Source organism: Amphiura filiformis, chromosome 7 (assembly GCF_039555335.1).
Source record: "Amphiura filiformis chromosome 7, Afil_fr2py, whole genome shotgun sequence".
Taxonomy (NCBI): Eukaryota; Metazoa; Echinodermata; class Ophiuroidea; order Amphilepidida; family Amphiuridae; genus Amphiura; species Amphiura filiformis.
In genome coordinates this window covers 4887974-4901381 of record NC_092634.1, presented here as the reverse complement: position 1 = coordinate 4901381, position 13408 = coordinate 4887974, and the positions used below count along the sequence as shown (strand labels likewise).

General features: G+C 37.1%; 1 protein-coding gene across 1 annotated transcript; it reads right to left on the bottom strand.

Moving 5' to 3' along the window:
• Window positions 1-226: 226 nt before the first annotated feature.
• On the bottom strand, window positions 227-13404 carry LOC140156658 (mannan-binding lectin serine protease 1-like). Its single transcript, XM_072179595.1, has 12 exons — window positions 12994-13404; window positions 11739-11964; window positions 10684-10864; window positions 9314-9436; window positions 8161-8354; window positions 7473-7632; window positions 5947-6120; window positions 5110-5298; window positions 4456-4769; window positions 3307-3459; window positions 2777-2966; window positions 227-613 (listed from the first exon to the last, which is right to left on the bottom strand). The coding sequence occupies exons 1-12, from the start codon at window positions 13035-13037 to the stop codon at window positions 408-410; spliced, it is 2154 nt and encodes a 717-aa protein (XP_072035696.1). The 5' UTR covers window positions 13038-13404; the 3' UTR covers window positions 227-407.
• Between the last annotated feature and the right edge of the window lie 4 nt (window positions 13405-13408).

The window sequence follows — 13408 nt, the reverse complement described above, 5'->3', positions numbered from 1 at the left end:
TTGAACATGATGTAAACCATACCAAAGCGTACAACCCCTCTATGTTGTGATGTCATTTGGTGCATGGGACAAAAAAACCCTTACTAAAATGTCAGAATTGTAAAATTGTATATTGTATATCTTTTTATGCTTGGATGATAAGGAAAACATCCCCGGGCACACCCATCACTAAACAATGGGCACAACAGCCTTCATTTCAAACTTTGTTTTCCATTAAAATGGTGTAGTAAGCAATTAGAAACACTGGTTGTTATTTCTTCAGTCAGATAGGGTTGGACCTGATTTAGTAGTGTGATCTCATGTGACTGTAATTACGGACAGTAAATCTGTAAGCAATACTGCCCAAGTTTGAATAGAAAAAACACCTCGTTAATATGTTAATTTAATATAAAAGTGTTTATCAATGATTAGTTTCTTCTATCGATGAACGAATTAGTGAGAACCCAGTTGGCGTAATTTTCCACCCTCGTGTAGACTCCATATGTCCCAGCACTGCCACAATCAACGTCACCCCAAGACACTATCCCATAGGCATAGAAGCGATCTGGGAGGATGGTGGAATTAACAAACATCAGAGCGCCTCCACTGTCACCTTTACACGAATCACTGCCACCTAGATCAAATAAAAAGCAAAATATTCCAGATCGGTTTAACTTGCTGTCATTTATAATGCGTATGGCTTGTTGAGAGAGAAATTATATTACACAAATCGATGTACTTCTGTTGAGATTTTGATTTCGATTTGACTTTTGGGCTCTCAAGAACAATATAGACAGGTAACGCGTTACTTTTTCTGAATTCCTACGACTAGACAAATATTCAAATACAAATTTGAGCAAATAAAACTATTTTTGAAACAAATGAAAGAAACAGAGACGAAGGGAACTACTTTCTTCCACACATATATGACCAAGTCCTAAAACCGACAGCGCCACCAACGTCAGCTCCAGCAGGTAGCAGCCGTCGAGGTGCAGGGATTGGTCATTCAATTATTTCAGAATGTGCTAGGTGTTAGCACGAAACTGTCATTGATCGAGTTATGTAACATCAAAATTGGATTTGCTTTAAGAATTCTGAACTTAATAAATGAAAGAAAGTTTCATTTACTTTGAAAATACTTTTAGTAACGATCTGTTACCAGCCTCAGACAGTAGTGACAAGTTGATTGTCGTCTTCACACCTAGATGGTTAAGGTGTTTCTAGAACATACATTTTAGGAAGATCTCGGCCCTGCCTGTTGAATTTGACTAGTTGTTCCTTCTTGATTGTTATTGGCTTCTTGATATTTCTGTTAAGCATTTTATTCTCCTTTTTAGCGATCTTAATGGAATCTATATGGTGTCTGGTACAATTTACGAGTCTTCTAGAAACACCTAAACCATCCAAGTGTGAAGAAGACAATCAACTAGTCACTACTGCCTGCAGATTGTAACAGACCGACAATATTTGCTAGTTAATGACACGTTCCTTCATTAGTTTACGTGGAAAATTTCAAAACTAATTTTGTTTTTTGAACCACCGTAAACAGGGTGTCCCAAAAAAAAAAGAGGCCCCTCATTGCGCCCTCTTTTTCTCCTATTTCTGAAAAGTTGATTAAATATATTTTGGTATGTAAAGAAGCTTTAATAAACCAAAACAATGATTTCAATCGGCACAGAACTTTTGAAGATATGCCCTTTTGAATAAAAGTACCCGTTTTTCACTCTGGCCACGGATAGCAAACAGAGTGGTTGGGATGGCTCATGCTGTGGAGTGGCCTGCACGATCACCAGACCTCACAACACATGATTTTTTTCCTTTGTGGCAAAATCCAAGATCTTCGCAAACGTATTACTAAATGCATTCACAAGTATCCGGCGCACAAGGATGGTACGCAACGCAGTTGATGCAATGAGGACCAGGGCTGAAACCTGTATTCGCCAAGGAGGCAACCAGGTAGAGGGCAGAGCAGCACAGTAAACTCACTTCAGAAGAACTAAAGACAAACCAAACAGCCTTTTAGGGCTACCTTTTATCCTAAAAAGAGAAATGACTTATGTTGTAAAAAAAAGGAAGCAAGAAACAACAAAGTAAGAAAGTAAGAAATATAATCAAACAAAAAGGCATAAATAACCAAGAAAAAATAAGTAATTGCAAGTAAAGCAAAAGAAGTCCCATTCGGCATTCATTTTACCCACAAATTAATGACACTATTAACAAAATCCATTGCACATAAACCCACCGGTAAAGCCCATTCCATTAATAAAGTTATTTTATAAAGTTATCATTGAGGAATGTTTGATATTCATGCATGGTATGTGTACTCCTTTTTAATCTTTGAAGTAACGAAACCTTCTCCGTGGACAGAGTGAAAAACGGGTACATTTCTTTAAGAGCATATCTTCAAAAGTTGTGAGCCGATTGATATAATTGTTTTGGTTTATTAAAGCTAACGACTCAAAGTTTTTACATACCAAAATATATTTGATCAACTTTTCAGAAATAGGAGAAAAAGAGGGTGCAATGAGGGGCCTCTTTTTTTTGGGGGGGGGGTCACCCTGTATATGAACCTTCACTATATTAGGTGTAAGTTGGAATAGGCCTTTTTGTAAACACTGCACATCGATCAAACCATCAGATTTGGAAGAAAAAAATTCAAAGATCTATTTTGAGGCTTTAAGATGTGTGTACTATTGTTTCTGATCAGTTTAACCAGCAAAATAATAGGTAAATGACCAGTATAGGATATTGTTTCTAATTTAATATAATGCTTTCTACATAACATTATGCACTGTACCTTCTGTAGCACCAGCACAGACCATGTTGCTAGTGACGACGTGTTCAGTTGATGCTCTGCAAGTTTCTCGACTGACAAGTGGTACATAAACCTCTTTCAATACATCTGACTGAGCACCCGTCTCCGTAAAACCCCAGCCAGTAAGCACTCCAGATGTATCATGATCTACACGTGTGTCTTCATTACCAACCTGAAATCAAGTATAGTAAAACTCAACCTATAATAACGAGGAATCTCGTCTCACGTCGCACACAAGGAAACTTGTCTCACGTCGTACACAAGGAAACTTGTCTCACGTCGTACCAAAATGCAAGTGTCAAGATGTTAGTACAAGCATTGGTTTATGATTTACAAATATTTAGACGCCATTTATAATATAATTTCATCCACAGTTGGTATTGGTTAAAAGATGTGGATTATAGGCATGGTTTACAATAATTATTCAGACCACATTTCGGTTGATCGTTTTCTTGCTCCTTCTTACGGCATCTATGATGTTTTTAGTTCGCCGATTAATTTCAAGTACTTACCGTTTGATCTGAATTAGGGTTTTGAGTAGGCAGACATAGAGGTCGTATATAGTCGGTAAAAGTTACACTTTCATTGAGATGAAGGAGGGCAATATCTGCATCATAGCTGGACGCCTCGTAGTTTGGGTGTACTATGATCTGATCTGTGTGAATCTGAAATGCAATTCAACAACAGAGTTTACATTTTGCATACCCTATTGCTGTTGATATGAGTATAGCTAAAGGTGCAATATAACTAAACATGTCTACTAAAGGCAAGATGTTGTTGCTCATGATTGATCTGTATTTGATTAAATCCAGTCAGTGGCACTACCTTAGAAGTTTAGTGTGCTGCTTAGTTTAGCGTTATTTATTGCGTCTACATATACGTAAACGCATGCACAGCGCATCAAGTGACGCTACGCTAAACGCAGAATACGCTGAGTTTGTGCCGCTGACTGAAAGTGGTGTAATAGAGAATAATCTACGACAATACTGATAACGAAATAACCTTCACCTTCCGTAAAGCAGACAAATTAAGAAAATGCTTCGTTTACGATTTTGGTGACGAGCTCTCCTTATCCTCGGTACGCCGCCAATAATGTCACGTATCGTCCATCACTAAAATCCAAATCTTACACATATAAGAAGTCTTGGGTGTTACAAATCACAAAATGTCTTTACATATTATTGGTTGAAGTTTATTACAAGTGAGATGATTGGTTGTTTGTGATTTCTTACTCTGTGATTCGTCAATTTAAAAATCCCGCTTCATTCTTACACGTATAAGATGCAATCCTACGCGTATAAGATGCAACCTTACACGTGTAAGATGGTTACACGTGTAACCTTACACGTTTATCTTACGCGTTTTTTGGACCACTTGGCCATTCATACATGATTGGTCTATTATACTGTATTTCACTACCTCCAGTCAGCGGCACTACCTTTGGAGGTCAGTGTTTGCTGCGTTAGCTTAGTGTTATTTCTTTCGTGTTTATGCGCCACTTTGATCGCACGCGTAAAATATACACGCACAAATATATAGAGAATAGTTTACCAGAGTACTGGTAACGAAAAGACTGGATCACCTTCCGTAAAGCAGACATAGTGGAAAACAACATAAGCCCGATCTATTTTGATGTTTGCGTTGATGACATTTATACTTACTGTAACTGACCTGGAATCCATGTTATTCCTATCATGTAGACCAACGACTAATTCAATAGCATCTGTTGGGATAGCATTACCATAATACCTCGTATGAACTGCGTTTCCACCTGTCACACAATGTGCTGCAGTCAACACCCATTCCTCGTTAAGCAAAGACCCTCCACAGAATGAAGAAGATCGGTCCCATTCCGATTCTCGAGCAGTGATGGAAATAAATGTTTGCCATGGCCACGAGCCTTGTACGACTTCCCGACCACCGATGATGCGCCCTCTTGGAGGTTCACGACGCTGGATGCTCGCTTCTCCACACTCTGAAATTGATCAAAATAAGTTTGGTTGAAGATGTGGTTAGTAAATACTTGATTTCATAGGAATATTCGACACATTAAGAACTGCCAAACGGCACAAATCACATTTTATGTCCATCAATGTCCTAAAAAAGTGGTTAAAGCTGCAACACATTCCTCTATATCAGACTTTATTGTCCGTATGCACAAAACAAGTTTAGACTAGGTCTCACTTTAGACCTGGTGTAACTATGGAGATTACTTCTATGGAGAAGTAACTATATTTGATATTTACATACCTTATTTTATATTGTAGATCCTGCAAATACATAAGGGTAGGTCCAGGCTATTACTTAACACTTACTTGGTACGCAAATAGGTTCATCAAATTCCCACGTCCCATCGGCTTGGCAGGTTCGGGTACTCATAATGGCAATTAGATCGTATAAGTCGTCACATTTGTAGCCAACGCTATTGGTGTAGGTGAAGTTTCTGCGACTGTAATACAAAATGTGACCATTCCGGAGAGGCTTTGGTTCTCCACAATCCACAACTGTATGAACGAAAATCAATTCAATTTTCAGTTTTTCACATGATTATATAAAATATTTGCAAAGCTACATTTTGCAGAAAACTCCATTGAAATTGAACATTTAGTTCCACAGATATGAACAGTTAAAGTGTTTCCAAAGTATGCAACAAAAGAAATTACTGTCTTTGGTTGGCTATATCTGAAAATCTACATATCTGTCTTCCGATTGATTTTATGATCACACTACGCATAGAGGTTGTGCGTGAAATTATTGATTGGCTCCAAACAATGGATTTGAACCGGTGTCCTTCACTGCAATCATGGCGCAGTGCAGTCCATTCAATCAAATGTTGTCATCAACCTATTTGATCTTAGTGCATTTGTTATATATGTGTGAGACGAACTGTCGTGGTAGATTGCAATCATGCTTTTGTTGAATGGATTTGCTTAGTCCGCCATATTTACGGTATGATACATCACATGCACAACCTCAACTGGGATGGCAGTATTGACCCCACACACATAAAATTAACCATAATTATTTCCTACTTACGCTCACATACGGCCTCATCCCCGGACCAACTACCATCTGCCATACACGTTCTACTTACGCTCACATACGGCCTCATCCCCGGACCAACTACCATCTGCCATACACGTTCTACTTACGCTCACATACGGCCTCATCCCCGGACCAACTACCATCTGCCATACACGTTCTCCATTCAGAACCTACTAAAGTATAGCCTTCTCTACAACTAAATCGTACTCGTTGAGTATAAGTGAAGTTGCTTCCCCTCATTACGCCATACGTTGGTGCTCCGATGGATATACAAGGTTTAGCTTAAATGAAATAGTAAGTAACAAAAAGGTATGTCAATTAATTTCGTTCACAAATAAAAACAAATAAAATAATGTTCCAATTTCATCTGTTACATAATAGAAAATACATAAATTTTGAAAGCCACGAATCAATCGTTTGAAATAATCAAGCTGTTTACTAATCATGCTTATGGATTATGCATTTCGCTATGTTTCTGAAATGTGTGTTTTTGTTTTGTTTTTGTTTCGCTTTGTGGTCGTTAAAACCGATAAAAAATGCTAAAATTAATTTCAATGTGCACTTGGGCTTTGAAAAGTGGGGATAGAGGAAGTTTTTGTCAGGAAATACACATTTTCAATTTATGCTGTTATTAGAAACAGCCCCTCCCATCCTGCAGGAACCCCGCCTTCTGGGGCACTGGTTTAGATTCAAATACATTAACAAGCTGATGTTAACTGAAGAGAAACGAGGTTCTTTGAAATACCTTAACCCCGTGTTCGTAATGCCGATCATCATGAGAGTCCATGCGGGGCTAAACACTCGGGCGGGCGGAGTAATCACTTTAATTTTTATAAACGGTACGTGATGTACCAAAAGCAAACTACCAAATGTGATCAATTATGTTTAACTTGACCAAAGTATTATTTGTATGTTATCTTTATTACTTACTTAACAATGGTACATAAATTACAGAGTTTGTTTACAAAATCAATCATGTCAAACGCTTTATCAAACTTTATCTATTATTCCATAAATGTACACGCCATTGCCTTTGGAACGTTATTATTTTATGTGAACTATAATGCAATCCAATCTTCTTTTGATCAAAACTTAAAGCAACATAATTAAATCACCGCGTCGTCAGGGAACATGTTGAGTTGTTTGGTGAAATAGCATACGTCTACAATACGCTACATACGCGTGCCTCAACAAGCGTGTTTTGCGACAACGCGGCCACTGTCGATGGATGAAAAAAGCTATATATCACTGACTAAAGGTGAATTTGCACTACATCGCTGGGCGATAGCAATTGGTTTTTAACCAATCAAATACCAAACGGTCTTAAGAATTGCAGCTAAAGCACTAATTTTAAGATTTGAATCAAGAACACAAATTCTGAATCCAATTTAGGACAATACCGTAAAAATTCGATAATAAGCATATGTGCCTGTTAACGAGTTGCTCGGACAAGAATGAACTTATAGTGAAATTAAAAATTAGAAATTAAAATTTAAAAATGAAAAAGTTTAACAAACAAACCTACATCTTCATTATTGTCCGAGCAACTCGTTAATAGGCATATAATTATGCTTACTATCGAATTTTTACGGTAGTTTGTTACTTGCAATACAAATCCGTAGATTAATAATACCTGTCAGATAATACGTGGCTCTGAATCCATTTAAGTTAAGTGAACCATCTGAACGGAACAATACCCGCAATTCATGGCCAGATGTGATGATGGATGGTGGCACTGGAGTATCTGGTGGACTACCACAGTATGGGCCATAGTCTATGCCATCTGCTTCAATCTACAGGGGAGAATGTCGGTCAAGTAACTGATTACTGATAAAAACGAAGAGAACAAGTTTTCAAGATGAAGCAATCTCCAATGGCATTGTACATGGTACATGGTAAATGTTGTATTTTCTAAATATATGGTGTGATCAAGCAAAATCAGTCGGACATGAAATCGGACATACTCAATTTTCAGTTTGTTATAGGATTGTAAACGTCATTTGCAAACCTAGATTTTGCAGAAAACCCCATTAAATTTGGACAAGCAGTTCCAAAGATATGAGCAGTTAAAGAGTTTCCAAACAATAGGACACAAAAAGAAATACTTCCTTTGTTTGGCTATATCTCAAAATCACTATTTCCGATTTTCGACTGATTTTACTTGATCACATCACATATTTTAAAAAGGCTTGAGTAACCTACAAGCCCCAGCATTAAAGTTACCAGAAATGAATTCTGTCGAATTAGTTCAAATAAAATCCATGAACTTTCCTGTTTCTGACGAATTCGAGATGGGTCGTTTATCTGATAAAGGCTCGTACCTTAAGAAAGTCATATGGACATTCCACATCAGGGTGCGATTCTATATCCATGAAGTCAAACGCGAAATTGATGACGTAACCAGCATCAACTGATATCGTCCAATCACATTTCGCGTTGTTTGGATATGGTTCTGGATAATCGATGGATTCAATGGCGCCTGTTGTCGTGGTAAACGTGATGTTGTGACATTCGGCTGTAAAAAGTATGATAAAATGCTAAATGATTAATACGACGAAATACAACAATTATCGTCAGGCTGCTAAGCTAATTGCCTAAGTCATTTTTTTTGTAATTTTGAGAACAATGAACAAAATGGGGTTCAAGCATGCATCAGTTACGTAATCACCCTAATTATTTTGGATTATTCCCTTTCATTTTTATCATAATCATTAGTTCTTGTGCAAAGATTGGTGAATAAATATGTTTAAATGCATGCTTGAACCATATTTTGTAATTTGTTCTCAAAATTACAAAAAATGACTTACGCAAAAAGCGTAGCATGCTGACGTTATACTGCCGGATACCTTCTTGACAAGAACAGGATCAACCATCCTCGTGACAGAATACTTTACCACACATGGAATTGATGAATTAACAGCTGTTTTACGTTATTACTGAACGTCATCCAGAGGGATCTTAGAGAACAATGGAGAGTTTGTGGAATATGCTTTTACGACAGGAGTTCGTACAATTAGTGAGTTTTTAGTGGTTTCGCCTACGGTTATTATTAGAGTTTGCGAAATGCCGCTCACAATTTTACTTCAATACTTCTCTGTACGTCAACTCAACTTTATTAATTGCAGGGTTTCCACAGTACAGTAGAGTGATTTTGAATTGAAAGTCATCTAGACGGTGACATTGCGCAAGAGCTCTATCTATGTGATACACATTTAAAATGGTGAATGTGTACTTTTGTATTGTATACAAATAAGTATATATATAAGTATTACATACACGTGAATAGTATCATGTAGAAAACAAAATGGCGCACACGTATTTGCATGCTGGGGAGGACAGACCTTTGTCAATGTAGGTCATAGAGATGATATAGATCTTTGGAATCGTTACTTCTTATCACTCGCCCTTCTCGATCAGTAATACTAATAGTAAGTTCTCTGCCGACCGAAGCAAGGAACATTTCTTCATACGTACCCATACATGACCGTTGGTCGTCCATCAATTCAAATCCAAGCCGGCAGGTACAGAAGTATCCTGATTCGTAGTTATGACAACGTTGCTCACAGCCGCCATTTTTATCAGCACATTCGTCAATATCTATTTACAACACAAAGAAAACACAGTGCTGAACAACTATTGGATCAACATTAAAATATCATTTTCTTACCGTTGTATCAGTGAGCAGCTACCACCTGGAGCTGATTCCACATGGCCTGAGTGGCGGTGTCTCAACAGACTAAGATCAGGGGTCGGAAGGTGTAAGGTCGCTTTGCAGGACAAAACACTACCTGTGAGTGTGGAACGGTTTCACAGACTATGGAACACCAGTTGGTGTGTCCACAGATGGGGCAACATTGCACACATGAGGACCTAGCTGAATTCAACGATTCTGCTCGTCACTGCGTCAGCTATTGGCTCGGGCGCATTTGACCCTGCGCTTGGACACGCTAAGAAGAAGAACCGTTGTATCATACAGACTATAATTTGCATACCCATAACAATGATAATTCGGGGTCTAGTTCTGGTCAAATACTTCCCAACGCTTCATACGAAACCAGGCGAGAAGGAAACGACAAGTGGTAAGAATTTGTGGGACCAGACACTGAAAGGAATTGATCGCCGTCTCTCACGTGACCAATCGACCTAATTCAGTCACCTGATGATGTCCGATGGTTTCGGACGAAACGTCGTGTTAACGAAACGTAAGTTCCAGTATTTGATTTATTTCTGTACTATCAAATTATGTTGTCATTGATAGAATTTGTTATTCCCTGCAGACATTTGCTATTTCATGTGGATTTTGGACTTTTCAAAATAAGTGTTCTTTGTGTATCAACTTGGTATCTGAGTAAAACTATAAAAATAAGTAGAACCATTTCCAGAGATATCACAATATGATATGCAATAGAAGAAATCTGCTTAAAATATTGGGACTACCCAAGATAATTACCAAAAATCATCAAATTAAACTAGGGCTGGGTGAACATCCCCACCTCTTGGTAAAAGTTTATATTGGGAGCCTGGATAACGACATATTTGATATCCAATACTTTTTTTTTGTCTCAGAGATATCTTACCCTCCCAAATCCTTTGCAACATGATGAATCACTTAATTTTAATCGAATGACACCCCTATTACTTTGCACAGGTTCCTTTGTTTTCATGTTGAGAATAGACCGGCTAAACATGAGTCGATAGTCAAGAAATAAATATTTTTTCCAAGATCTGGTCATCTGAATGTTCATTGAGGTAATTTTTGTCACTATCGACCCATATGTTTCACTACATACCAAATATGTACAGAAAATTGAAATGGAAGAAATGCATTGTGGAAAATGGCTTACCATCGGCATAATAATGAGCGACAAATCCTTTGAATTGTACATCATTGGAGAAATCGCTATGAAATTGTACTGTCATGTAGTTATCCGGATTTGACGTCACAATCTTATTTATAGGTGTGTATTCCTTCATTATTTCTTTCGTGCCACAATATGTGCCTATTTTGCGGTCTCCACTTGATACCTAAATGTTTTAGAAATGAGTGAGAAACAATGATGTTAATTTTAGAAATGTTTAGTTTGACTTTCTTATAATGAAAGAGAAGGAAAATGAAGAAGAACTAATAAAAGATTAAAGAAGATGAAATGAGAGAGTAAAGACAGGACATGGGTTAAAATTTTAAAAACAGTAAAGTTCCTAAAGCTTATGTAAGAATAAAACAGAACCCTTATCATATTTTACACATTATTAAAATAATAAACACATCATAAAAACATCTGACCCCTTTTTGGCAACCAACAACTCCACACTTTGCATTAACGTTACAAATGAATATTTCAACGCGGGTGTCAATTTTTCAACTCTCGGAATGCGAGAGTGACGCTCATTTTGTGGAGAAAATTTACATCCTATTGTTTCTACGTAGATTACTACAGTAAGCCCAAAAATGAAGGTACCAGTTATGTTCACCCCCCCCCCCTCAGTAAATCCTAAACAAAGACAGGTATGTCATAATTGGAACAAGCTGCGTCTTTTAGCTCGAATTTAAGACCTCATTCGTTGAAATCGTTCAAGAAATAAAGACACGACATCCAAAAACCCAAGGAAGATGCCAATTTAAAGTTGCCGTTTGCTCCATTGCAAGCCCTATTAATTTGTACACAAGGCGTTCTTTAACAAGATAACTAACGCCGTGCTTCCATTGATTAGCACGTTAAAACTAGCGTCGTGCTTTCATTGATTAGAACACAAAATTGCAACTTTTGATTTCGTTTCTTCCTTAGGTTTTAGATCACTGTTTCTTTAATTCTCAACCAATTTCAACAAAAAGGTCTTAAATCAGAGCTAACAAGTAAAGTTTTTGTTTGAATCAATTAAAACAACAATTTTTGATTACCTTTAAATAGTCATATTCACAATCTGCGCCATATTCCACATCAAACACAGTAAAATAAAGCCGTATCTGATATCCCTCTGGTACAGTAATGTTCCATTGTATGTCTACTTCGTTTGGATAGGTGTCAGGGTAACCAGGGCTGATTAATTCACCAAACAATCCTGTTTCCTGAATCACCTCACCTGTTCCTCCTCCTAATGATGCGGCTATGAAGAGTACAATGTACCTAATACAGGTTGTAACAATACATTTATACAATTTAGAAAAAAGTATTAGGCAAACACGTTTGTTTCAATAAAATCGGTGATCTACAAGCGAAGATATGACCAATTGTGTAAAGGTAGTCCTAAAACAGCTTTGAGCACTTCTGTGTCTTTGTTTAGCAAAAGTGACTGAATTGAGTTGAATTATGAACCATCTGGTCAGTGGAGCATTTGAAGTGGTATTTTAATTTATACTTTTTAAATAAATATTATTATTATTTATTTACTAATGTCAATGTGAAATCTTTGAAAATAAGCATGAAAGGTAAAAACATTGGCAAAAAAAGGGACTTAACTCGGACGATTAAATAAAATCGGGCATAGCGTTTGAACCAGAACTAGGAATGAAACCAAGTAAATTGTTTCTATTAGCCAAGATATTACTAATTCTATTGCATATCACATTTACGCAATGACCCTTTTTGAACAGCAAAATGCAACTGCTGATCATATACGCGCTGTAAGCTTGATTTGCGCGAATATGTCAAAACTGACTCGTTTTCTAGACGATTTAGTTAATTGGGCATGGTGTTTCAGTTAGCCAAGATGTTACTGAATCCATTGCATATAAAATTTGTGCCATGGTCTCAACAAGTGAAATTGCAATAGTTCAATTTGTATTGTTACAGTATGTATAGTAAAACATTTCATTCATACTGGCTAAGTTTTGACCTCAATCTCATTGTTGGTCACCGAACACAGGCCAGCATCAGGACTATGATAGTGGCGAATTTTCCTCTAGGTGCGTCAAAAACGTAAAAAAAAGAATACATTCCCAAATGAAGCTTATAATTAGTGGCGACAAAACGCAACGGAGAACAAAAAAGTCGCGTTTGTCTCAACGGAAACACGCACACAAAACGTCAAACACAAAATGTGGGACAAAATACCGATCCTTTAATACGGTTCCTGTTAATAATCAGGAGCTTTTAGGTGAGCAATATTAATTATATTTTAAACAAAAAGAACAAGGTTAGAATATTTATTCTTACCCAATCGATAGAGAGTTGCTTCTTCGTTGAGTCGACGCCATCATTGTTTCTGGTTTCTGGTATTACAGGTGAGCAATATTCACCTTAATATTTGCTTTATAGGGAAATTGACCGATAAGGACATCATAATGTCAATATTATCAGCAGCCAGATTTGGGCTTCGGTACGCAGTGGTAAGTATAGGGTGTAACATAGTTATCTGTCCTCTCAGCACATCCGGTATAAAAGTCGATAAAATGCATGAATTGACAAGCTTTTAATAAAAGAAAAATCTGATCAAATGTGCAAATCTTAGCTCGCATTCATATTGTCGTTAGAACCACAAAACAACAGCATCTTTTATAGGTAACTCTTTTACTTGTTTATTTCAAAGGTATTTTTTGTTTGTTTTTGTTTTTTGTTTTTTTTACTTTAG